We start from the raw sequence: 23,404 nt of genomic DNA, 5'->3' as shown, positions 1-23,404 counted from the left end.
TGAAAATTATAAAAGGTATGGTGTTTGTTTTATCGCGATACGTTCGGTCGTTAGCAAGTAACACAGGAAAAAAGATTTTGTAAAGACGTCATACGTGGTCAAGCAGCGAGAGCAGGCTTCCATACACAGTGCCAAGCACTTCGTTTCGGTGGCACGTTCTAAAGTGCGATTTCTTTTCCCAGGACTGATTGCAAAGACTTAGAAATGTCATCTGCATGTAGAAATGATAATATGTGATAGTGGGCTGCACAAAAGGTTTTATAATATAAAATGTAGTTTTTCCCACAAACCGTAAGTTCGGGGTTACAAAAGGAACTAAAATTTCGAAACCAATACCATGTAAATAGATGGCGGACGAGATTGCTACAACACCTAAGTATCCTTTCTTTAATCATGCTTCCGATTCCCAAACATAAGTATGTTCATTTTCACGTTTTGTTGCAATTTTTAACGCTAACCCTATAATTTTGTGCTTCAAGGTATGTACAGGAGCGCAATATATGTGACAAAATGAAATAACATCTGTGATGTTGTCAGAATACGAAAAATACTTTACCGGTTAAATTTGTTTCATTCGCATCCATGCGTGCCGACTACGTGGGTGCTCCGGGGCTTCGCACCCACTCGCACCCACAAGATTTTTAGTTTGAATCCGTTTCTCTTGCTGTTAAGCCAGCCGTGTTACCGACTGAGCTAGGGCAACCCCAACTTATCCTTATATTATCAGTATATTTTACTTTATCACAGCACAGCCCTTTATGACAGTGTTCATAAAAGATTTTAACTAAAAATACATAAATCAAACATTGAGACTTCCCTGTAAACATATAGGCTAACACGAAGCGTCAGTAATATGCACCCACATAAATTTTGGAAAGTCGGCGCCGTTGTTCGCATCGCTCTACACGGAACAACTCTCGTCACCCGTTTCATCACTGTCACTTAATACAGAAAAATTAAACGAAATCAATGTCCTGAGGAACACTGTCATCGTCACTGATTCCTTTTACGAGCCGGTATATTTCACTCCCCAATTTACATTGCATAGCAGTTGTACCTCGCCTGCACCGATGAACCACTCGCCCCGGGCGAGTGGTTATTTGCATTCCTGTTCTAATGCCTTGTCTTCACTACAACCGTCAATTGCGTTTTGTACGATACTTTTACATTGGGAACTGGACATAGATCGACGCTTATTCAATGGGTCGGATTCTAAACCTTTCAATAATATACCTGGAACAGCATCCTTCTCAGTTTGCGTGTAAATAATTCTCCTGGCATTAGTTTTTCTTTCAATAAACATGACTGCTCGAAGTCTGACTCTTCAAGATGTTGGGAACAAACACGAGTGTTTTCATTTGGCACAAAATTTTTCCTATCGATTTTCTTGAGCCATAATTTATATCGATATGATGATTTCTCACGACTTGGAAACGTAAAAAACCTTTATGTTCTCAGCTTTAATCGCACAAGAATTACAACTGAAAACAGCACGCGTTAGGCATTTCTACCTCAATTTACAGACATAGCACGCGCTGTTTTCAGACATAATTTACAGACATAACACGTCTTTTCAACTTCGCACCAGTGTTTCTTTCAGAAAAAGTACCAGGAAGGGGGCCACACTTAGCATTCGGAGAGTTACATTATTTTCACACAATACTATTATATTTACTATATTATAGAGTATTAGTTTGGTATCTTCCGGGGGACACTCTCAGAGCTCCGGGAGACAGTGCCACCACCAAAAAACATGTCTGGAAAAAACACTGCTTCGCACAACACTGCGTAATTACTGATCTCTCTCTACTCTTTTTTATACTAATGCTGTAGGAATAACAACTAACAAAAACGTCCCTCAGGAATTCAAAACAAAGCAAGACTGCTAACAAACCCAAAACACAATCTATTAAATCCAGTGCACTATTAAAGGTTTATCAGCTGCATACAAGGGAGCGGTTGCTGACTCACATTGAGTTCCTTGCGTAGCCCAAGAGTGACGTCAGCATTTGCGATTCATCAAAAACAAATGCCAATAGAAGCTCAGGGCTCATAGTTGTCTGGTCTCTTGTAAATAGTTGAAAAATGACCAAAGGCAAACGAAAAAGTGACCAAAATCTCATCATGCCCCTTTTTTTTCCTTTCTCAATTTCTCCATCACTTCTTTGTTTGTTGTTTTGTTTCATCTTTTCTTCTTTACTTCTTCTTTTTGAGCTTCCTCCTTTCTTAGCCTTTTTAAGTATGCTTTGTAGTTACGGTAAGCAGATGTAAGAAGTTTCTGAGTAAGTGGAACCAGTTCTGGCCTATTTCGTTATTTTTAACTTTGTCATAGAATACGTGATTAGAAAAATAATAGAAATAGGGGAGTGAGTGGTTTTAACAAGTTTCTCGTGTCCGAACCACGTGAACTTGATAGAAAACGATACACGGTCAGTGCAAGAAATGTAAATATTGAAATGTTTTGTAGGTAGAGTCAAAAACGGGCCAGGAATCTAGCCCTTCACCTATTTATTGTTCATAAAAATACAAAATAGTCTTTGTGTTTACAAAGTTCTTATAACAAAATCTCTTTTCTGACCAAGGTTGAAAGATATATTGTTTCATACGGGAACCCCTTCGCTCATAGCAGCCACCGGGGTGTCTTATGGTAACTCCAGGTTATGGTCCTAGGAAACCTCAGCTCATAGCAGCCTCCAAAGATGTTAGGATAGGTTGAGCCCCTTAGTCCAAAGCGACCTCCAGAGCTGTATTGGGTTAGCGATCAGTGGTCAACTGATGCCTTTTCCCTCTCTTTTATGGGCCCTCTTCGGGTGACTCGTTTTCTTTTGGTTCCCTTCGTGTCTTCCTGTTCTGTGTATCGCCTGCTTGTTTGTAAACGTTAGCATGTGTCGTTCATAAACATGTGCTCATGTTGTGATGTGGGGATCCTTACAATATACTTTGCTGACTACGTTCATGGAAATCAGTCTGAAAATTAATGTATATTCGACGAAGTTTATGGTGATGAACAGAGACAGTTTTCAAGTATAAAAAACATAAGGCTCAATCGGGTAAGTTAATACCGCCAGAAGTTTAGGAAGTATTCCCATGGTACAGGAAACTATAAGCACAATACTTTGAAAATTTGAGTATAAGCTGCAAAGCTCTTTTTACACCCTCCACTTCATCAAAATGATTCCCTTTTATATTTTTTTCATTTTCGGGAATAGAAAAAAGGTCTCAAGGGGCTAGGCCTGTCAAATACGGAGAGTAGGGAACGATAGTCTACTCGTGAGATTCCAAATACCGAGATCCTGTGTGAGCAGGCGCGAAACAAATGTAGCGGCAACGCGTCTCTTTTGCAAATCCTCATTGAAAATCCGCTGGCACAAGCTCCAACTCACTCCTGTCTGTTCTGAAATTTCATCGATCGTAAAACAACGATCCTTGTTGATTTTTTGGCGGATTTTTTCAATGTTTTCGTCGTTTTCAGATGATGAAGAACTCCCAAAACGAACATGATCTTCAACATTGATCTCATCATGCCTAAACTGCTCAAACCACTCGAAAACATGTGTTTGCTCATAGCACTCTTCTTGAAGGACTGTTAAAGCATTTGGTAAGCTTCCGTTGCAAGCAAGAACCAAATTTTCTAACATAGTTTATGTTCCTTTAAATCTCTTACGATTTCGCAAACGGCAAACGGGAACTGTTGAAAAAACAACACTACAATCAAAATCAACCTCCTACGCAGACGCCGCTTGAGCAACTGATTTGAGGTCTCTACTAGACCGACCCAGCGGAAGACCTCTCTACTACGCCTAGGAACGGCCGCGCGCTTGCATCTTTTTTCCCCCCTCTCGCATAAAATGTGTTAAGAAGGATTTAATTACGTCAATAGTAATACAGCTAAGGTATTTCAGTTCTAATGGAATATTCTGTTGGAGTACAACACATCGTTTAGTTATTTATTGTGAATATACCTTGCAGTTAGACATAGAGTTGATCTCTGTGGAACCGCCTCTTTCTTAATTTTCATTTGCAATAATCAGTGCGTTTTAAAACATAATTTACAGCTGCTATTCTGACTGCTCGTCAGTAATTATGCTAGTGGATGAGAGGTTAAATAACAGTGATAAACAATGTATTGAAGACATTGATCATTTAATATACAAAGAGTGAAAAAGTGATCGACTGGACTGAGACTTGAACCTGGGATCTCCGACATACAGTGCCGATGCGGTAACTACTACGCCACCCAGTTCAGTTCCCAGAACAGCCAAACACATTCTCTCTTCTGCAGTCGGTGCTCTTTACTCAGACCACATGGCTTGTACCACAGCCTAAGCTACTGTGCTTGGACAATCCAGTGTCCATATATTGAAAACACCTTTAACGGTTGTGATTTCATATATATTAATGAAAGGAGGAAACAACCGATTTACACTTATTTTTGCTGTTTAGCTGTTCTGGGAGAGAGTGTTTGGCTGTTCTCGGAAGCGGACTGGGTGGCGTAATGTTTAACGCATTGGCAAGGTATCCCGGCCCAGTCAATCATTTTTCCACTTTTTGTATGTTATTGAATTCGCACCTACAGAGGATTTGGTGTGTAAAAGTAAGTATAAATCGGTTGATTCCTCCTTTCGTTAGCATATTGATGATTTGTTTCAAAGTAGTTTGTAAATACTGGATTGGAAAAAATAAATTTGTTTCATTTTTCTATTATTTCGAAAATTATAAATGAGCAAATCTGCAGAGATATCCTCCTAAGATCAAACATTGATTAAAAAAAAAAAAAAAAAAAGGCAATTACAGAACTCATTGATTTGAATTTGCGTCCTTTCGCAATAGCAAGGCAATATGGGATGAGACCTGCAGTACAAAGTGAGATCTGAGAGTGAGTGCAAAGTGTATTCAATGCTCTCCCACGGGAATCGAACCCAGAATTCCGTACATCAAAAACACGCATTCTAACTACTTGTCGAGGGAGGAGGGAACGACAGTGTACCTTCATACACTTAATAATAATATGCAATAAGAAAATAACAGTAAAGTTCATACTTACGTGACACCTATGAAAACTTTTGGAATTTTGTATTTAACTTCTGTGAACTTTACTGAAGAGTCTTCCAACATGTTTGTCATCTGAAACTTTCCACGAACACGCTGCAATTTTTCTGCAATAACAGATTCATTGCGATCTTTATGTGCTGACAAATTAGGTTTTGCATCCTCTCTCGTTCTATTACTCAAGCCGCTAAAAGCGAGTTTCAACACTGAGCCTTTGGCTTCCCGCTGATCATACGATGCTCCCTTCGTTCGTGCTTCTAAAAGACTGCCGTTCGATACGCTCCCATTCACCAACCCATCTGTAACAACACATGAAAAGTTAACAAAAATGAGTGGGAAACACAGTGGAATTTTAATTATGTATCAGAAAGGAAACGGACAGGTGGCAGTAATCGAAAATGCTGGATAATAATGGTTCGCGTTAAGTAGTACATAGAGCTTCACGCTAAACTAACACTGAATCTAACTATAGAGTACTGTATTTGAGTACTTGGTTATGCTCTTTATTTTCTTTCTTTTTCTTGTGGTTAATGTGTTAATCTTTTCTTTTAGTATTATGTATTATTAATATGTTACATTATTATCGATTACATGTTATGGAAGACCACAGAACATATTTTTTCTTTATCACTTATCGTATAAATAGTTATTAAAATTTCTACAATATTATGTGTCTCATGGCACAACAAATTGTCCAAAGACATATAACTATCTCTAAATCTTACTCAGCTAAACAAAACGTTATGTGTGAGCTTAAATTCTCACGCATAGTTTTCAAGAAAATAAGAAGAAAATGATCCTGTACGATAACTACGTCATTCAATGAGAAAAAAAATTGATACTGAAGTTTTTTACTATGACATTAGTAACACAATACAGGGGAAGTCAAAATGATGGGGCCCGACTTCCGACATGTATTCTCTGAAATCTAATAAACATAGGTTATTTCGAGACGTGTGCTAAGAAAGTTAAACTGTCAAAACTTTACTTGGAACATATTCACAAGTGTTCTATGTGAGCACCTCGCCTTGCACGGCACACATCAAGCAGATAGTCTATCTCCTGCCACATTTTGCAGGATGTTGCGGTCAACATCAGCGTTTCATTTCATGGTTGCTGCTGACTTTTAGCAGAAAAAACTATGAAAGTTAACCTTTGATATTTGATTGTTTTTATTTTGCTGGAAAAGATTATTAATTTATTTAAGGACTGTGCACGGAAAACATACTTTTTTGAGTAGTAAACTATACGAGGGGCGACCAATAAGTTATCTAACTAGACAAAAACGAATGCAGATAGGCTCACCTGGTCATCACTGATTTTCAATGCAGTCCCCATGGAGGTATATGGACCGTCACCACTTTGTAGACAGCGAAGAAATACCGGAGAAAAAATAATCTTTGTCATGGGCTCCAAACCACCGCGAAACAGCCTGCTGGACCTCGTAAACGTTTGACGGTACTGCATCACGGTACACTTTCACTAGTCGCTCGTGGATCTCCTTTGGCTCCTTCCCGAGTGATATTCCAACTCCTGTAAATCCATTGTTTCTGGCGTCACACAAACATTCGCTATGCGGGATAACACAAACACTCCGCTCACATTCGCTGCGTTGCTCCGACTAACATCAAATTACGCAGCAGGGTTTCCCACAGTAGCATTGGCGTGCGTGTCAAGTGTTATTATGCTTCGCCCCTCCCATCCTGTCTAGCGAGATAACTTATTGGACGCCATTCGTATATATATATTGCTGTTTACCTATAACGGCAACACATACTGTACTAACAGTAGCAAACATACTGCTTATATATTTTCTATATTTTGTAGGGTAAACCAGACAAGAGCAGTTGTAATAGAGTGAGAATATTACTAAATATTAAACTTAATAAATTTAACCTAACAGACCACACAACCCGTTAACCCATTTTCATCCATGAAAAAAGCATGCCCTAAAAAAAAAAAACCTCCATCTTACGTTCTACGACTACGACCGCTAAAGGTAAATGTTACAGGAGAATGATGATCAATGGAAGAAAGTGAAGGGTAAGAGATTGGAGTAGGTGTGTTATACTACAAAGGTCCTTTTGTAGTAATGAATGTCTAAAAGTCGATGACATGATGAGAGGATTTGCTGGACGAAAGGATGATTACTTTGCATATCAAAGAGGCTACTCAAAGCACTTTCTCCCTTTTTCTTCTTATTTGTAAAAAGAACGAAATCAAGATCGTTCTCCACCATAGAGGTATCACTCTGTGTGGGGCTGAATGATAAGTGTTTCGGTTTTTCCTTATCCAGAGGACTCAAGTGCAGGTTTTCGTTTCACAGTAGAGATGATGGGAGCACCAGGATGAGATTTAACTGATTACTCAGCTGCACGGTTCGATGTGGACTTGATTCTACAGTAGTAGGTTTCTTAGGTCATTTCGCCGTAGAAGAAGGTGTAACCTTTAAGAATTGTTCCTTTCAAGAATCATTGAACAGGATCCCCGGTAATTTAGCCAGAAATAATGACGATTTGGGTAGTAATGGATATTAGTGGCTAGTGTGCAGTATTTACCGCTGGCACAAGACGAATATTACATGTCTGAGCGCTGCCATCAATAAAATGTGTTCCGTGCGAACGAGTCAATTTCACAGCAGATGAAAAACTGGAGGCAAAATATTCGCCGGTTTGATGCAGCGCGCAAATAATTTCAGTAATCATAAGTTCACGGATTACTTTTCGTTTTTGAATGTCAGTCAGTCACGAGACAAAGCCGGATCTGCACATTTAGGCAGGGCCGTATATTTGTGTAGGATCATGTGGGTCAGAATTAGTGTTGTAAAATTTCCGGAAATTTTGAACAGGCTGGTAAAATACAGTTTTTTTCGGTTTCTTTCCGGAAAAATTCGGAAAATAACAAAAATCTTTTTATTAGGTTAATTTTACTAGTAACGGAACCTTTTGTTTTTCTTTTTTTTTTTTTTTCGAACGCGTGAAAAATGTAACTTGAGAAATTTCAATATTGTGAATATTTAAAAAAGAAGCATTCGAAAATAAAACTGTTGTAATTATTCTTGAAAATTAATAGTCGGAACTCATTTCCTTTATGCGCCTTTTAGTCGTTTACTCCTGGTTGTGCATTAATTACAGAACTTTTACAATTGCATGCACATCTACCATCATGAAACGTTACTGTTGCATCAAATAGAGCTCTTGAATGAATCTGAGTTCTTAATGTGCTCTTTGATCTGGTGAAATCTTGTTAATTCTAACCAAATTACTTAAAAGAAATACCAGTAGGACAATTTCACTAATACTCATGCACTAAACATATAATTACTATTGAGTTGATTTGATTTTGAGTTTAATGTCCCGTTCAGCAGCGAGGTTATATGAGACGTGGACCTACTGATTAACGTGGAATCCGAACCACATGAGCTCCCGCCGGGAATCGAACCCGGGTCTCACACGCCAAAGGCGCGTACGCTAACGCTTAGTCTCGGAGGAGCTCTAAAATTACTATTGTTTAATATTCTAATACATACTTTTATATAAACTTTATGTAGAAAATTTTATGTAAAGGAATACCTGTTTTCTAGTGCGACAAATTATCTATAAGATGAAACTGACTATATTTGCAACTTAGCAACTCTTGAACCACCAGACTGATCTCGATCAAAATTTTCAACATAGATGAGGTTTGGGTCTGGGATGGATTTTACCATTTCACTTTGAAAGTGCAATTTTGAGGAATAAGTTCAGAGATATATATTGAAAATTACCGAACTCATAGTCTTCGGAGTTGCTGAAATTCAGCACTGTAACTTGGGGAAGGGGGGAGGAGATACATAAAATGATCAAAAATGACCGATGTTAGTGTCAAATCCATAGTTTTCGTGGTTGCTAAGATGAACAGTTTCTCCCGATGCTGTTTAAATAAAAAATCAGGAGAGGGAAGGGGAGATATATAAAAATGATTGAAAATAGCCGATATCAGTGTCGAATCCTTAGTTTTTCGGGTTGTTGTGATGAACAGCAACACTTCCGATGCCGTTTAAATCCAAATTCAGCCCCCATTAGTTACTTCTAAAGGGGAGAGTGGCATGTAAAAGTGACTGATACTAGCGTCGAATTCATAGTTTTTGGAGTCCCTAAGTTCATTGGTGACAGTTTTGGTGACCTTTATACCCAAAATGAAATTTATTCTCCCCCTGCGAAGAACGGGTATTCTGCTAGTCTTTAATAAAAACGAACGGAAATTTCACATATTAAATTCTTTAATATATTTATCACTGTTCAAATTTACACACTTGTGCGGTGTATGTGCGTACTAGCAGCGTTCACCCCGCTTCGCTGCGGTCACCCCGGAACGCAATAAACTTTGTTACTTAGATAATTTTTACTTTTTCGCTTTCAAGTGATATGATAAAAACCATAGAAGATTGCAGTAAAACTTAACATTATATCGCCTGTCATTTATGTTAACCCGCCCCGCTTCGCTGCGGTCATCCCGCTGCTGGCATATTGTAAAAGTGTCTGTAAAAATAAGCAAATCAATTAAAAAATTTTAAACAGAAGATTCAAGCTATTTTCCGCTGTATATCGCCTGTCATTTATGTTAACCCGCCGAGTGACACGGTCATGCGGGTTGCATATAAATACGTTTATTTTTACCTATGATGAACTAATAACAAAGGATTTGTACGTTATGGACACTTGAATGGTCAATTATCTCAAGACACTGGTAATTAAAAATTAAAGTGATATGATAAAAACCATCTAGGGTCCAAATCCTAATAACCCCCCAAAAATGAAAGAAATTGGTTCAGCCGTATTAGCGTGATGAGCGGACAAAGGATTTTGTACGTTCTCTTTTATATATATAGATAGAAGATATGTAATAATAGAGAGGTTTCTTTTTTATCAGAAATCTGAAAACTACAAAGCAAAATTAAAAGCTGTTGCTTTAAGTATTTTTCCTGTTAGCGAAATACGTTGTATATAAGCTGCAGACACATTACAGCAAATAATATTAGTATCAGGCGAAGAAATAGTTTTTAAATTATATTTTCCGGCTTTTCTCAATATTTTCGAACAAAACATTTCTTCTAATGGGTTCAAAATTTCCGAAAATTTTATACAGCACAAGGAAGATACGTATCTCCATGAAATATATATTTGATTTTAACATAGTGGTATTAACTAAAATGATTCTGGCCCTGTTATTTTAACACTTCCTTGCTATAAAACGGTAACTTTATAAGATTACTTAAGATGATTTAAATGCGTCTACATTAATTAATCTAACTAGAATTATATTTTAGTATCTTTTGTAGCCATAATTCCGTTCTATCGCGGTGCTAACTTTAAAGGACTGGTGCAAATTTATTTGTTGCCACAAAATTTCCCTATTCTAATACAAGAAACATAACTACTCAATGATATTAACTGTAAACTAGTAAATATAAAATAGTTTTCATTTTAAAAGCATAATGTAGTAAAATATTCGAAAATTTCAATTTTTCCCAATTTTTGCCGTTTTTTTCCAAGCCTTTACAACACTAGTCAGAACAATTGGTACAGATGGCAAAGACATTGCATGACAAAGATTAGTGGACACAATGATAGCATTTAAAACAGCGTGAAGTTAGATAAATGTATGGTCTCACCTTTAAGCAATAACATGCTATAGTAAGATTGGCAGGCTGGTCTGGGATGCCAATAAAATAAGAATCTGTGGGTTGTAAGTCGCCCCTCCAGGTATAGCTTCGATTAGTATTCACACACTATTCGAGCAATTCACTCTTGATCTCGGCTTCGCACAAGCTTCGAAGGTCAAAACAAGTAATGCTGCTGATATTGAGTTGATGATGTGTTTCAACTTGTATTGGAATTGTGTCCAATGTGGTGCATTTCAGCAATAATTTTGTTTCTTTATCATTGGTAGTCTGTATAAAAAGACTTCCATTTCTAAGTTTGCGAATATGCCCCGGTGGAAAACTTAAAGTGGCAATATGTTGCAAATGTCTAAGTAGAATAAAGGATGAACATTTATTCAAACTACCAGCATTTTTTTATTTTCTTTTTCATCTTTAATGCCCAAATATTGTGGAATATATTCCACCATCTTTTCCTAGTTTCGTTTCTCTAATTTAGTATATGCATCTTTGTCTTTTAAAGGCTTTGATGCTATACCATGTTGTGAAAATAGCCGTACCTTCTTCCGCGTCAACATTTTGCAGGATCAATGACGGGGGCACGTACTACCTACCGCAACCCTCGCCAGGAAGCTGAGTGATGGCTCCAGGCCCATGTGCGAGGAGTCATCTCCACTTGTATCCTCGACTGATGGGTACTTTTAAGGAGACCACAGGCTCATGGTTGAGGCCAAGCTTCTTTGGAGGGCCAATATGTCGCATTCCTAGTTTTCCTTTTCAGGGAATCACTCCATTCAGTACGGCTACGCGTCAAGAAACATCGCTCCGCTGTCACAAGACTTCAAGACAACAAAAATCAGATTCAAGAAGCACTGCCAGGTTAAAATTTTTAACAATTGGAAATTTGGGTAATAAACCGAATCGGAGTCTATAAATCTTTGATAAGTCACAACAGAAAATCACCTGCTTTATCTGAGGCATCATATTGTGGAGTAACATCATTCTCTGTAGCAGATTAGTGATCCTGGTGATCATCCACAGCTGAGACTTTACGGAAAGAGTGATGAGCCCGCAACGTGGAGGATCAGTGGCTATTGCAGTAACGAAGAACTGGGCGATAAAATCATTACATTCCCGACGCCGTGTTCAACGAAAGTGAATGACGATGGAATGGAAATGTCGGTAGAAATCGGGAAACCCAAGGGCGCAATGAAATGAAAACGAAATGAAATATCTAGTTTTAAGTCTTACGTTAGGCTGAAGGACATGGATGATTACTGAAACTGAATAATTGTGAAATAATTGGTAGAATGATCACTCTACCACTGAACTACCATGCCCCTTCAGAGGGACATCACGGTGTGCACCACAAACTCATACGTAATGGGATGAAATCAGGAACAGCTCACGCCAGAGGTGAGTGCTCTACTACTAGAGCATTTGTGTCCCCTAAACACGATCTGGAGTATTTAAAATAGGTATCAGACACCAACTGAGATTAAAAAAAAAAAAGGAATTTATATGTTAACCGACATATATATAAATTAATAGCATTCGAAACCCTAGGTGAAGGAGCGGAATGTTAGGTGCTATCTTCTAGGGTTACTTTAGAAAGTACTGAACTCCAACCTAGAAAGTCAGAACTGTACTAATCGAACATTATACTATTGAAAATAATTAAATTGTTTGTCAGATGCAGCACTGGACATCTAGGCAACTTATACATCCGTTATGGTTAGCTCCATATTTGCCAACCAACGTAAAAAGCAACAAGTGCTCTCACTATTGTAAATAACAAGAAGCGCTGTCACTATTCGTTTACTCACTCATTCGTATACATTGCTTCCTTATCTATGGCTTTAGGCGCTCGACTAGTCAAAAGGTTTTATTTGTTTTAACGTAACTATCAATGATGGTAGGCTGATACAAACGGTCGGATGTTTTGTCCCTTTCACATTTTCTTCATTCTATCAATATTTATTTTCCTTATTGTAATTTGGCGATTTCAGAAAGTCTCGTTATTTATTAGTACTTTGAATGTGAGTTACTAAACTACAGGCGTACCGAATGTCATTTAGAACAAAGAAACTTCAATGGAGGAATATACAAATACAGTCAGTCATCGAGTTACGTAAGAAATTTCCGATATAAGCAAAATTTATGAACGGTATTTACAGATACTGAAGTAAGAGATACTATTAAATTTCCAAATTCTGCCATGAGAGCAACCTAGTAAATGAGGCACTAACTATGAGCTAATTAACTATTGCTGAACTGTTATTAATTAGTTTTTTTTTTCTGTCAGAGTTGTAAGAATATAAGGTTCTGTACACCCTATTTATAAAGCACATTACGTAATTGAAAAAAAAAAAAAATTAAATGAAATCTTTGAGTTATACGTCCCACGATTATGCCGGCTAGGCTAAAGGAGACGGTGTTGATGGAAAATGAATGAAATGGTGGAATAAAGAAAGTGGGAGAACCCCGAGGAAACCCACGCACACGGTGTGCATTAGGTAATTGACTTTTTACCCTATTGCACTATTATTAAGTTTGCTTTTTTTTTTTTTTTTTTGTTTCCTATCAAAAATAATCGATAACTTAATTTACCGTTTTCCTTAGTGGTGCTACTGACGGTGGCATGTTGCCCTTCTGAACTACCCACTGCAAAAGAGGTATTACTTTTTCTCCTGGTAGAAGTGTTATCTCGTTTTTCCTCTTCTTCGTCATCCAGCATTGCCAAAATATCAAGAACATCTTCTTCTTCTTCTGAATTAACCATTACATTAGATGCATTGCTTTGTCTCCTGATAAAAACAGAATCTTGTTTCTCCTCACCGTCATCCAACATAGACAAAATATCAAGAAGAGCATCATCATTTGGACTATCCATTATATTAGAAACAGTACTTTCTCTCTTCATAGAAACTATCCTGGAACCAGATAATAAGCAGATCAGATATCAATTCTAGCACACAATACTACATATAAGCTAGTCGTACAAACATTACAATTTACATTTTTCAGTAACGTGAGAATTTAAGAGAAAATCTACCTACTTTTCTACTCTAAAATTATGGAAGGAAAAGATGTGTTTTAATTGGTTTTACAGAACATTCCAATTATATACTTTGCATCCCGGTGAGAAAGCATTGAATGCATTACGGTGATTCGGATCCCACGTTAAACTGCAATTTTACGTCTCATATAGGCTTAGTGCAGAAAAAGGACGCTAAATTTCAATAAAAAGAATAGACTTTGCATAACTATGAATTTTAGCTTCTCCTGTAGCATGATAACTTTGTACTTGGGTACTTTCTGTATCTACAAGAACTAATCACAACACAACTTTTGAGATTCACATTTTTTTTTAATTCAACATATATATACTAATATACGGTTTGACGAATTAAAACATACGACTGAAGAATAGACATGGCTGTAATAATAATGAACAAGCTGAAATATCTAATGAAGTTAAAAAAAAAAAAAAAAAAAAAAAAAAAGATTGCCCATTAATATATCAATAAGATAGCACATGTATATACCACAGACAAACCAGTTGCACAACACCTATTTGGATAGTAATGCGCAATTTTCAAGTATTTGATAGAATTGTTGCATATATGGCACTAGTGTACTTTTCAAACAGCATTTTTCTGAGGAACTATTACAAGTTTACAGTTTTTAAAAATGATGGCGCCAATTAGAATGTCATTGTTCTTCTTTCATACTAACGCCATCTGTACAACAATTCCATAAAGTATTCCAAGTTTGTACATCGTTGCCAAAACAACCTCTCTCTTCATCTGGGTTCTTTCTGCTACTATTGATAATAATTTGTGTAAGAAATGTTTGCAACTGGATACAACTACCTTCCCATGTTTCTTAGCTTTGTAAAGAAAAAAATACACTTTTATACTTGTTCTTCTTCCCCTTAGTGTGTGTATAGCATTCCGTATCTCGAGAACGGAAAGAGTTATCGATAAGATGTGTGTAGATTGGGAGTCAAGCAGTGTTGATTTATCCGGCCGGATGTCACGATCTCTCTGTCAACGGTATCACCAGGAATATAATTTGCAGAAGGCGAGATTCTGACCGCATTTTCAGAACAAAAACAGTTATTAAAATACCAACTAGAGATTCAAAATTGAAACCACCGACTTACTATGTCGTGATTGTCGCTTAATGGTTTTTGTTTCTCTGTCATTATGTCTATCTCGAGAACTTTCCATGTTTCTTCGTATAACGCCCCTACAACAAATTCAGGTCTCTAGTCGGGTAACATCAAACCAGCTCTTTGGTAGCAAAACTTGTATACTTACGTAGTTTATTTCGAAAGAGGGGATTGTGATAAACTAGAACTGTTTCTGTCAGCCAATATAGTAATGGCACATGAAAAATTTACCTGATCTAAGTACATTGTAATGATCGGTGATAATTACCCACATTTTATTACCTGTTTAACTATTTCTTTCTTTACCAATCTTGTTCTTTCTTTTAGTTATTCTAAAAATGAGAAACATAAATTGCCGGAGTAACCCAAGACAAGGCCTATCAGCTTAAGAAGCTGAGTTTCTTTCTGAAAGTTTACAAGTTTTCATTGAGTTTAACGTACTATTCCAGGACTAACACTATATGAAACGAGGATCTCCGCTTAAAGTGGATGCGAACCTTATAATTTCCCACATTAAGAGCGATAACGCTATTTACAACGGAACAACGATGATCTATAATTTAGCGTGGTATCCGAACTACATGAATTCGTAACGGGAAGTTAAAGTATATTAAAAGCTAATCTACCGGAATTCTTATCTTTCCGATGAGCATTTAGAAAACTATATTCTCTATATTTCTACTAATATTATTCCAACCGTTTGACAGCTTCAATAATTAATTTCTGCTGAAACTAGTATTAACTTTTTTTTCTGTATTGCTCGTACAAAGAAAATAAAAGAGTCCTTCTCGGTATCAAAATTACTAGAAAACGTTCTATTAACTGCCACTGCACGATCAGGTACATTTGATACAAAAATATATCACAGTGGAGTGTTTTCAGCTACCTAGTTCTACCGTACCCTGCACTGATATAATTTACTTAGTATGAAATTAAGTACTAAAAAAATGCTTCGACTTGTTTCGCACAAAGACCATTTCAAATCCCACCATATTAGGATATGTTCATTTTTAAAAGTTTATCAACGAGAAGAAAACACGTATGGTTCATACTATCTCGAGAAATTAATGAAATACGAGTTTCGATTTCTGAATGCCAAGCCTTCAGATTTCTCCACTTACCACACCCTAAAAATATTTGAGAAAAAGGAATTCATCTAGAAATTATACTAACCTATTTCTTAATAGGTCCAGTTTTTAAAGCAGCGGTGCAGTCTTCGTTATTATACAGAAGACGGTTAACACTTGCATGTACGTAAGAAATAATATACGAGTTCTTGTTTGTTGCTGCTAGTTTGTGTAAACTACCTACACCAGTTTAAATTCTCTCCTCTCTGGGCCAGGTCCTAGTTCAGTTTGATGCATCTTTCAAATATATGTTTCGATAATTTGTGCTATTATTACGGATGTGATGTAAGTAATACTACATTTGATAGATTAGGCAGCCAGTGTTACAAAAGGAGTCCACAAGCATACTGTCGAATTATCAATCTCTAGCAGCAAATATCAACCAAGTAATGGCATGTTAGGATAGAGCAAAGTAGAGTAGGGTACGTTAGTTTAGGTTCATTTCTTTCTGGTGTCCTCCTCTAACACTTTCTTTGGTTAGACTTGTCTATTTCTGTACTTCATGCAAATTAACTCTTAGTTCTCCCGTCACTGAAATCAATGAACAAAATAGCACATGAATTATTGAAACTTCTCACGAAACAGTCCTACTACGCTTTCCTCAACTATCCAACGTTCGTGCTTCATGTGTACGTGGTTCGCTTCTTGGTAGGAACACTTACCTCGAATAAAAACCTAGATACTATTTCGGATCCCACATTAATCTCATATAGCTTCTGTGTTGAGAAAGGTCGTTATTTCTTATCTTTTTGTTTTGTTTTTTGTAACTTCGCAACGGGTGCATCAATTGTAGTAGCTTTGGGCAAAAATACATATAATTATGCTTTATTCTACGCCAAAGAAAATCGTAAGCAAATTTTGGTAAATTCCTTCCGCAGTTATTAATAGAAGAAAATATATGGGAGTTATACATTTTAAATAGCGATTATACCCATATATATATATATATATATATATATATATATATATATATATACTCTGTGGTACTATCAACATATATTGGGTATACATATTGTTCTGGGTGCTATCCCAGTTACGAATTTTATACAAATTACAGAAGAAATATTTAATGTTATTTCATAATACGAATAGAACTTCAGGTGGGAAAGTACAAAAAAAAATATTATCACAATTATTTAAATTTATTAATCAATCGCTTCCTTTAGCCTAAAAGACATAATCACAGGACGTTAAACACAAGAAAAAGAATACATAAGTAATCTAAAAAATATATGGATCTTCCCTCTGATATCCCTAATAATGTTAAAAAAACATAATCCAAAATCTATGCTTCTAAGCACATAACAGTCCATGAGGAAGCTATGATGGACTGAATTTGTATGTGAATGCAATGTGTTAGGTCGGATTCGTAAAGGTAAAATAGTCTGACACGTAAGTCAGTACCAACATGAGGAACACAGTGTTTCAACTATCCTCGCTTACGCTTACACGGCAAGGTTCTAGAACACAGGTCTCCTTCCAAGCTACCACCCAGAGGCCAACTTAGGTGAATTACAACAAATTAAACTATTTCAACCTATTAACTAACCAAAATACCACTTGCATAAAAGGGTTTCTTCTAATGGCCTGCATTATAGATAACAGTAGGGTCAGAGCCCCAACTCCCTACACACACACTTCGCAAACGTGTATTATTTTAGAATATATGTTGTTAGAAGAAATGACATTTCGAAGTTGGTCGTCCGCCTGGATCCGGACAAAAGTGTAATAACAGCTACGAAAATTTAAAAATCATCAATTTTAGTATCATTTTAAAAAGGTATAATACGATAGGGTAGCGTAGAGTAGGGTAAGGTAGGGTCGAGTTAGATAAATTTCGACCCATTTTGTTGAAACTAATAGAGTGTAATTTCTTGTCTCTGCGTAATGATACTAATGAAGCGTCTCCATACACCTACAGCCATGTTCACGAAACAAATGCTCGTTACTTTCCCCACAATTCAAGCATGCGGTAACCTTGCGCGAAGTAGTTTCCTCCACATGCCAAATAGGTCCATGATTATAACCGCTTACATAAAAAAAATAAACACAACTTCTGCTCTCTTTACATTTTATCAAGGACATAAACGAGCAAACTATCCAATTATTACCGGTAATTTTTTTCAAATTTTCCTAGAAACGGATGACCAACTTTGGAACTTAATCCGAATAAATCCTTCAATACAAGTGGAATTTTTGTTCATTAATAATTTCAAATAATTTATATTGCCGTGATTTACTCAACTTGTACAAAAAAAAAAAAAATAACCAGGAACAAAAAGCATTTTGTAAGCCCACAAAACCCGTACACACAAACAAACACAATAGAATCAAGAAATAGAACGCTAAAAGAAAGTGGCAAAGTAAACAAACATGATAGTGGACTGTTCAAAGACAGAAGTTCAGTGTACTTAGTTTCGGTACTAAAACATTTCAACGATAAAGAAGTCCGAAATTTGGAAGAAAAGAACACAGAAAAGAATAAGGAATGAAAAAGAACCAAAACAAGGTACGTAAAACATATTTCATTAATTTTTTATAAAGGGGGATCTGTATTCTAGAACCTTCCCCGCTCACACCCACCGTCGCTGTCCCACCTGCTCCCTAGGGACGCAACCCAGTGCTAGTCCACCAGTTACCGCCCTGCCCTGACTACATTAAATAGCATTTGTTTTTCTAGTGGCACCTAGCACAAGCTTGTTTTTGCACTTAAGTTGTTATGGCATACGTCCAGACGTTGCCCTTCTTTTCCGTATTTTCAATTTGTTTTCACACTTACGACAAACTGTTCGCCTGTTCAGTGGACCGTGTCTTTCACACAATTTCAACAACTGACGCTCGTAATCTATATATATAAAAGAGAACGTACAAAATCCTTTGTCCGCTCATCACGCTAATACGGCTGAACCAATTTCTTTCATTTTTGGGGGGTTATTAGGATTTGGACCCTAGATGGTTTTTATCATATCACTTTAATTTTTAATTACCAGTGTCTTGAGATAATTGACCATTCAAGTGTCCATAACGTACAAATCCTTTGTTATTAGTTCATCATAGGTAAAAATAAACGTATTTATATGCAACCCGCATGACCGTGTCACTCGGCGGGTTAACATAAATGACAGGCGATATACAGCGGAAAATAGCTTGAATCTTCTGTTTAAAATTTTTTAATTGATTTGCTTATTTTTACAGACACTTTTACAATATGCCAGCACCGGGATGACCGCAGCGAAGCGGGGCGGGTTAACATAAATGACAGGCGATATAATGTTAAGATTTACTGCAATCTTCTATGGTTTTTATCATATCACTTGAAAGCGAAAAAGTAAAAATTATCTAAGTAACAAAGTTTATTGCGTTCCGGGGTGACCGCAGCGAAGCGGGGTGAACGCTGCTAGTTTTTGTATAATTCTATAAAACTCAAACACAACATGTTACAATAATGACAAATGTGCGTCGTTTCCATAATGCCTTTCCCGTCACTAAATCATTACAAGTGTATCTCTGCCAAATGATCCCTTTTGCCTCAACATACAGTACCGCATTCATCAAAAGCACCCTAGAACAAGAACCGCCTTCTTAACTTCACCTATTCCCCTCAACTGACTTTCACTCACTTTTTCTCACAAACCAAAATAAATTGTCCAAATCACCCTGTTAACTTCTTAAAATTTCGCCGTCAATACAGAACTTATCCCCTGCATGGGAAGGTTCTAGAACACAGGTCCTCCCGTATATGTTAATAGCTAGGTTGGTTCCTTTCGCTACCAAAGTTTAATATTTAATTCACATATTGCTGAGCGAGCGAAGGCGGGTTAGAGCCCGCAGGCACGTTGTTTTCTGCCTTCATTATAGTTAAATGGGAAGGGGGACCTGTGTTCTAGAACCTTGCCCCCATGCATTTTAGTCCCAACTTAACAGAAGCTTGTTTGTGTTTTAGCACTTAAGTTTTTTATGACATATGTTCGGACATTGCATTTACATCGTAACGTTTAAGCTCTACTAAAGTAAACTTGTATTCGGGGTACAACCCCTGCCAGAAGTAATAATTCATAAAGTACCAGGAGTCCATTTCCTGAAGAAATTAGTGCATATTACATGTATCCATGTATGTATTCTGTAAATATCTTTAAAATCAACCTCGGTAGCTTGTTTACAGTACTCTACACTTAAACTGTACTAAATTCATTCCTTTTCATATTAAGTATATATTGTTGATAGGCCTGAGTAATTATTTTGGATATAGTATACATGAAGCTGCATCAGTTCCCGAAGGAGCAGGACGCTCATACTTTTAGGGATTATTCTCATGTATAATATTACCCACAAATCATTACCCCTTATGGCTACCGAAATATGGAGAATATAGAAGGACACCGTAGAGGTATAGGCTTTGCGTACTAGATGGTGGAATTTCGATAATTGATTATTAAAGACTAACAACTACTTTAAAAATAGTTTCAATCTGAACACACGCCATATTAAATGTGGGAGTACCATGAGGTTTGCAAAGTTTGCACTTTTAAACATTTTATTCCCAAAATTAGTCTTAAAGTTTTAAAACACGATGCAGCTGTATGTTTACTAAAAACTGCAAGTCAGTGCGCCAACGGTTACCGAAATATGGGGATACCATATGTATTTGAAGTTTGCGTACTTGACGCAGAGGCGGATCCAGGACGGACTTCTGGGGGGAGGGCGGTGGGTTGTAATACTGCTACTTTTAAGAGCTCCAAACTCTAGGATGGTTTTTATTTATATGTATAAAATAAGAAAGTTCCCCCTTATGCGGGGAGGGCAATAGAACATGAGAACCCACTGATCTGCGTTTCTTCTGTGTTCTATTACCACTTCTACATGAAATAACATAATTTTTCTACGTAGTGCAATAGTAAGAAGTATCCACGTGTACAAGACATGCAATATACGTTAAATCTCCCCCCCCCCCACACACACACACATAGTCATAGATAAAGTACAAGGGCACTATACATGCAGATATAAAGTACAGGTACGTTCTTTTTTTATTTTCGTATCAGTCGATAAGTAAATAAAAGTCGCTTTGTTACCCCCTTTGTAAGTTCGTACATACTCAATGAATAATCCCTAAAAGTATGAGCGTCCTGCTCCTTCGGGAACTGATGCAGCTTCATGTATACTATATCCATTTGTGCTTTTCGGTAAATACATACCAGTAACGTTCTTTACATTATATAGTCAATGTTCCGTTAAGGGGGTCCAGTAATTTCTTCCACACGAAATTTGCAATTTCTCCACTTCTTTCCATTGATTTTTGTTTCATTACATAATATAACGTTATATTAGGCCTTCTCTACGGAACATGGACCCATTATATATATATATATATATATATATATATATATATATATATATATATATATATATATATATATATATATATAGATATATATATATATAGATATATATATATAGATATAGATATATGGATATGTGTGTGTGTGTATTTCAAAATAAGTAAACAAAAGTCGCTTTGTTACCCCCTTGATAAGTTCGTAGATACTCAATGAATAATCCCTAAAGGTATGAGCGTCCTGCTCCTTCGGGAACTGACGCAGCTTTACGTATAATTCAACCCTCAATAAACACTTCTTCAAAATTTACCATTCGTCTACCCTGAACCAAAAGGTCATATCCGACAGTGTGCTGTAACTATACTGTAGACGCTCTTTCAAGAATAATGTTTATACTTAGATAATTCAAGAAATTACTAAATTATTTGTTTTATACTGTACCTTCTGAACAAGATCTATGTTGATTAAGTTCAAGACTGTATGTAAATTATTTTCATGTTCACAAATAACTGTAATGTAATTAATGTTTGAATCTAAGCAGACTCTCACTCTTGACTGTATTTGAAATAATAAATAAATAAATACATAAATAAATAAATAAACTAAAAGAAGCAATTCAACTAATGTCATGCAATGTCACAGAACTTCTGTCTGTGTTCTGTCTGCTTAATGTTTGGCGCCTCTCAGTGGAGCTAGTAAAATAAATAAATGCTTGAATTGACTTATAGGGAATGTGTAGCATCTAGGAAATCTCGGTGTAAATTTGCAAAGGGAAGAGACAACTCATTGCGCCTTCATTGCTTCCGAATGCGAATGCAGACTGCGAATTCATGTGCCTCTACTACATCTGAAGTTTTGCGAATGCAAATCAATTTGGAATGTATCTTTCAAAGCTTCAGTGCGAAATATGTTTGCTTGAAAATTCGTACCTTAAAGTCTTCAGAGCCTAAATAACAATAGTATTTATTAATTTCCTTTGGGTGCAAAATAAAGTGAATGTCGCCTCCGTTATTATTTTTCCGTAGTAACCGCTACAATTTTCACTTTAAAATAAATTAACTAAATAAAATTAGAGTTAACAGAATCAACCTACTTTCTAAGAAAATTTTCTCCGTGAGTAAAGAAACCCGTTTTTGCTATTTAAAACATACTTGTCAATAATTACATGAATTCATAAAATCATTATTTGAGGAACAAAAACGAAATATAAATTGAATAAAATGTTGTAGTTCGTGTAGTAATTAAATCTTCATATTTTAAAGACAAAACAAAAGAAAATACACATATCTTCCACTCAAAGTTCTCTGCCCATAATTTGTTCACGACGTGTCGTTTGTGGCAATCTGGATGAGCTTGGTTAGGCAATGGAACTTTATCAAAAACACAATTTATTAAAACATAATCTATTTCCATCTTTATTTTTGTTTTTTTATTTATTTTTTAACTCTGCACCTCACAACGTCGTCTGCTTTCACGCAAAACAAACTTTCTTCTCTCACGTAGCGCTCAATTCCTCTGCAGACGACTCTCCATTCGGACGAACAATCCCAGCATGTTGGAATCGTTCGCATTCGCATCTTTTCGTCGGTTTTCGTAATTCACAGGTCGGAAGTAGTCGAGGCTATAGACCTGCACGGCCCAAATTTTTCGGCCCGAGCCCAATCCAGCCCGAACGTAACTAGGCCCGGCCCAGCCCGGGCCCGAAATGTTTTAAAGATGTTCGGCACGAACCCGGCCCGGCCCGATAAGTTTTTTTTTAATTCTTGGCCCAAGCCCGGCCCGGGCCCGATAAATTTTAAAAGTTTTTAACCCGAGAACTGCCCGATATTTTTTTTAATCAGCTCTAGCCACAATCTTTCTCAAAATTTAGTACTAAATTTGACCTAACCCTCAAAAACATTTTCTAAACTCTGGTTCATAACCTGACGCTTGCCTCCCGAATGGTACCATTGCCTCCTAGAACTTTGCCTCTCATCGAGATACCGGTAACAAAAAAAAAAATAAATAAATAAATAAAATAAAAATAAAAATAAATAATTGATTTTTATCATAAAGTGAAGATGGCAATATTGTT

The 23,404-nt window shown here is 36.6% G+C and overlaps 1 protein-coding gene across 2 annotated transcripts in view; it reads right to left on the bottom strand.

The window, feature by feature from the left end:
- Positions 1-22,002, bottom strand: part of Mcm10 (minichromosome maintenance 10 homolog) — a 65,691-nt gene extending 43,689 nt beyond the window's left edge. Inside the window, exons 1-3 of one of the 2 annotated variants that reach the window (XM_081761679.1) lie at positions 21,772-22,002; positions 13,301-13,623; positions 5,045-5,348 (exon numbers count right to left, since the gene is read on the bottom strand). In XM_081761679.1, coding sequence (XP_081617805.1) covers positions 5,045-5,348; positions 13,301-13,613 — 617 coding nt within the window. In that variant the 5' untranslated portion in view covers positions 13,614-13,623; positions 21,772-22,002. The remainder of the gene's footprint in view (positions 1-5,044; positions 5,349-13,300; positions 13,624-21,771) is intronic. The other variant, XM_081761680.1, reaches the window with a different exon arrangement.
- Positions 22,003-23,404: the final 1,402 nt, after the last annotated feature.

The sequence above is a fragment of the Thermobia domestica genome, chromosome 6 (assembly GCF_964235325.1).
Source record: "Thermobia domestica chromosome 6, izTheDome1.hap1.1, whole genome shotgun sequence".
Taxonomy (NCBI): Eukaryota; Metazoa; Arthropoda; class Insecta; order Zygentoma; family Lepismatidae; genus Thermobia; species Thermobia domestica.
The sequence above is the reverse complement of the archived record's forward strand: the minus strand, read 5'-3'. Positions and strand labels throughout refer to the sequence as shown.